Raw genomic sequence first — 3,801 nt, 5'->3', positions numbered from 1 at the left:
TTATATATACAAAGATGCTTGACATTAATTAATTAATTAATCATAGAAATTAAGAGATTACAGAATGATTAGAGATATGCATGTTGAATCTTGCGACGCACACATTGACTACTTGTGCTATCCAAGAGGATGATATTGCACTAGATTTTTATTTTCTGAAGAAGAGATCGTTATGAGAAGGTTTCTTGGCTTCTAGATGCACTGATAATTAAAAAAATTGAGATTATTTTCTTAATTAATATACAGCTTAATTAATTAATCAATAAATAACCCTTTCCATTAATTACTTGGCCATCTTACACCAATAATATCCGGTGTATGGAGTAGTTAAATGATTAGAAATTTAATATTATTGTTGAGAAAACTTTGAAGACCTTGGAAATATATATATATATATATATATATATATATATATATATAATATATAATTTTTTTTTTTTCTTTTTAACTGAAAACGAAAAGATTATAATAGTTAGAAATATGTAATCATGGAGGTAGACGGGAATAGGGTGTAAATTGACAGAAGAGGGCGGGACGGAAGCGGAAAATGTTTCCATATGAGAGGGCACTTTTGCCCTTTGATCGGAGGTAGTTTTGTCAACCTTTCTTTATAAAAAGCCATTGGCAAGTCTCCTTCAAACTCGCAGACTCTTTGTACAAGTAAATGAAAATAAGCCAAAAGTCTTAACGCACAACCAAGACCTAGAAACCAAACCCTCTCCTCCGCCTCCTCCTCCTCCCCCTCCTCCTCTTCTTTATCTATGTCTAATGAGCACAGAGACTTTTACTACCACACTCCATTCCAAGAGGATCATCTCGATGTCAAGCCTCCTTCCATTCTTGGTTCATCAACTTATAACAGGAGTCCCGGCCAAGGGGTTGATCCTTCGTCGTACATGAGCTTGACGGAGTGCTTGCATGGGTCCGTGGACTACAACTCACTTGCGAAAGCCTTTGGCCTGTCACCTTCTTCATCTGAAGTGTTCTCTTCCATTGAAGAAAGTTCAAGGCCAGTGGAAGCTAGAGATTTAGATGGTGGGAATAGTACTGATCAAGTTCCAGCCACCCCTAATTCCTCAGTCTCTTTCTCCTCGAGTGAGGCTGGTGGTGATGAAGACTCAGGGAAGACCAAGAAAGAGACACGACCGGAAAAGCCAGAGGATGGAGGAGAAAACTCTGACAAGAAAGAGTAGGTTTCTGTTCATGTAATCCTCAATATCATATATAAGAATTGATCCATGCTACTTTCTTAATTCTGACAATATTAATTCTTGAATTAAACATGGTGTAATTCATTTATATATGTGAGCAGCAAGGCAAAGAAGAAAGCAGAGAAAAGGCAAAAAGAGCCACGATTTGCCTTCATGACCAAGAGCGAGGTCGATCATCTAGAAGATGGATATAGATGGAGAAAGTATGGACAGAAGGCTGTCAAGAACAGTCCATATCCAAGGTATGCATGCCCTAGCTAGTCTCTTGCACCCCCCCAAAGCACAGTAAATCAAGAAGCACTAGTTTTTACCAGAAACCAACATACAGACACTATATATTTTGCATGCGTTGACAAAACGTTTTTGCTCTTATTGATGATTGCCGAAATTAAGGTCAAAGAAAAACAAAGGGTACAACACCATCAATCCTTTCATCGCTCCCACTATTTTCTTTTTCCATCTTCAATTTCTTGAAAATGAATTAGGAGTATTAATCAGCGACAGAAGGGTAAATCTTGAAGGTAATTCATGATAAGATGAACAGTAAATATTAATTAATTAATTAATTATATTTATATTTATACCAGGAGCTATTACCGGTGCACTACTCAGAAATGCACTGTGAAAAAACGAGTGGAGAGGTCATTCCAGGATCCATCAACCGTGATTACAACATACGAGGGCCAACACAACCATCCGATTCCAACAACACTCAGAGGAAGTGCTTCGGCTATGTTTTCACATTCAATGCTAGCACCTGCGCCCATGGCGGCGAGCGGGCCGGGCTTCCCTCATCATCAAGGGTATAATTTTGTTCAAATCCCAGCAGCCATGAACAGCCAGAACATGGGGCGTATCCACAAAGGCGTTAATCAGCATGTGCACCAGCAGTATCAAGTTCCGGACTATGGACTTTTGCAAGACATTGTCCCTTCGATTTTCCTTAGACAAGAGCCATGAGAAGGGTCTCTCTCAGTGTACATATGCTTTTTAATAATTTTACCTTCCTGACCTGTTAGTAATACTTCTTTTCTTCTTTATATCTTAATTCTGAAGTGGACATGCTTCCCTTGGATTAAAGGTGAATTTTTGCTGCAATATTGGGAAATGCTTTCATAATCCAAGAAGGTCATGAGTCTAAAGCTAGGTCGGTACGTAGCAGTGGTTTTTCAAAAACCCAGCGGTAGGAGGATTGCACGCTTATTATACTCCAAATGTAGTCCATTATTGCTCCCTTTTTTTTACTTTTATTATTGTATGGAGGTGTAATTTTTTTTCATTTCAGAATGAAACAATTTCTTCTTCTTCTTCTTCTTCTGTTATATGTCAATTATATTTTAACGCATAAATCATGCTGATGTATTGATGGGATGTCGTTTTCTATAGAGTTAATTATAATTCAACATAAATCATGCTAGTGTTAATGTGAATGTATTGATGGGATACATATGGCCGAAATTTTCTATCCAGCGGCACTGCTTTTTGTTAGATATTAGGTGAAGGGAAAATTGTGTTTAAAGTAAAGTTTGTGCATGTTTAAAACAAGAATTGTGTAGGTCTAAATAAACAATTTATTTTAAAATTTAAATAAAGGAGGAGAAAAACAATAATAAAACTATCAAAATTGTTTAACTATAGACCTTTTTAAAGGTATTTTTTTTATATATAGAAAATAACTTCTGGCATTATAGGAACTCTTATTTTTATTTTTCTTTTGTAAGAGAACTAATATATTTTGATCTCTAATCTTGTATTTATATCTGAAAGAGAGATTTTTTTAAAATATAATTTGGTATTTTTCTCTTGTTTGTGCTATCAAGAGTAAAAAATTAAGTAAATTTAAAAAACAATATTGCAATTACACTTGCAAGCACTAAAAAAATAAATAATAAATTATTTTAAGGCTAAACTATTTATAATTACCTTAATCTATATCTTCATGCTCATACCAAAAAACTTGTAACTATATATAAACTAAATCAATTGGGGAACAAACAATCTTAAAAATATTTTAGATACCTTTTATGTTTACGTATGTGTATCATCTAGTTACATATTTGTATTTATAACATGTCAAACCATTTGGCACCTCAATTGTCTATATATATCATTCCAACATTGGTCCACACTTACCATACATGCTTTGTTTCCAAGACATTTTATTGTGATTAAGTTGCAACTATTAGATACTTATAACATATGAGAGGCATAAATATTGAAAGAAATAAGTAGATGGGTAATTTTTCACAGTCTTTAATGGGATTGAATGTTATTTTCTTTTTCCTATTGTGTTTATCCTTTTCCTGTTTATAAGTATTTAGTAGTTACAACTTTTACACCAAAAACTTTTCTTTGGTTTATCTGAAAGTTCTTATCAACTTCTTGTCAAGAGTAAAATGAAACCATGTTTTCAAGAATAAAGATGACAACCCTTTTCAATACTTTTGTTGCAATGAAACTACTAAAGATCTTTTTGTCCATTTTTTAGTATTGAGCGAATATTCATAGCTTATAATGAAATGTTTGATATTATGGTATCAAAGCTTTCCATTTTTTTTCTTCTGAACTAAACAATAGTCAACAAAGTCAT

At 34.0% G+C, this 3,801-nt stretch overlaps 1 protein-coding gene across 1 annotated transcript; it reads left to right on the top strand.

Moving 5' to 3' along the window:
* Positions 1–625: 625 nt before the first annotated feature.
* Positions 626–2,522, top strand: LOC118037648 (WRKY transcription factor 28). The gene is made up of 3 exons (XM_035043695.2): positions 626–1,189; positions 1,313–1,453; positions 1,799–2,522. The coding sequence occupies exons 1-3, from the start codon at positions 762–764 to the stop codon at positions 2,169–2,171; spliced, it is 942 nt and encodes a 313-aa protein (XP_034899586.1). The 5' UTR covers positions 626–761; the 3' UTR covers positions 2,172–2,522.
* The last annotated feature ends 1,279 nt before the right edge of the window (positions 2,523–3,801 follow it).

The sequence above is a fragment of the Populus alba genome, chromosome 1 (genome assembly GCF_005239225.2).
Source record: "Populus alba chromosome 1, ASM523922v2, whole genome shotgun sequence".
NCBI lineage: Eukaryota > Viridiplantae > Streptophyta > Magnoliopsida > Malpighiales > Salicaceae > Populus > Populus alba.
The sequence above is the reverse complement of the archived record's forward strand: the minus strand, read 5'-3'. Positions and strand labels throughout refer to the sequence as shown.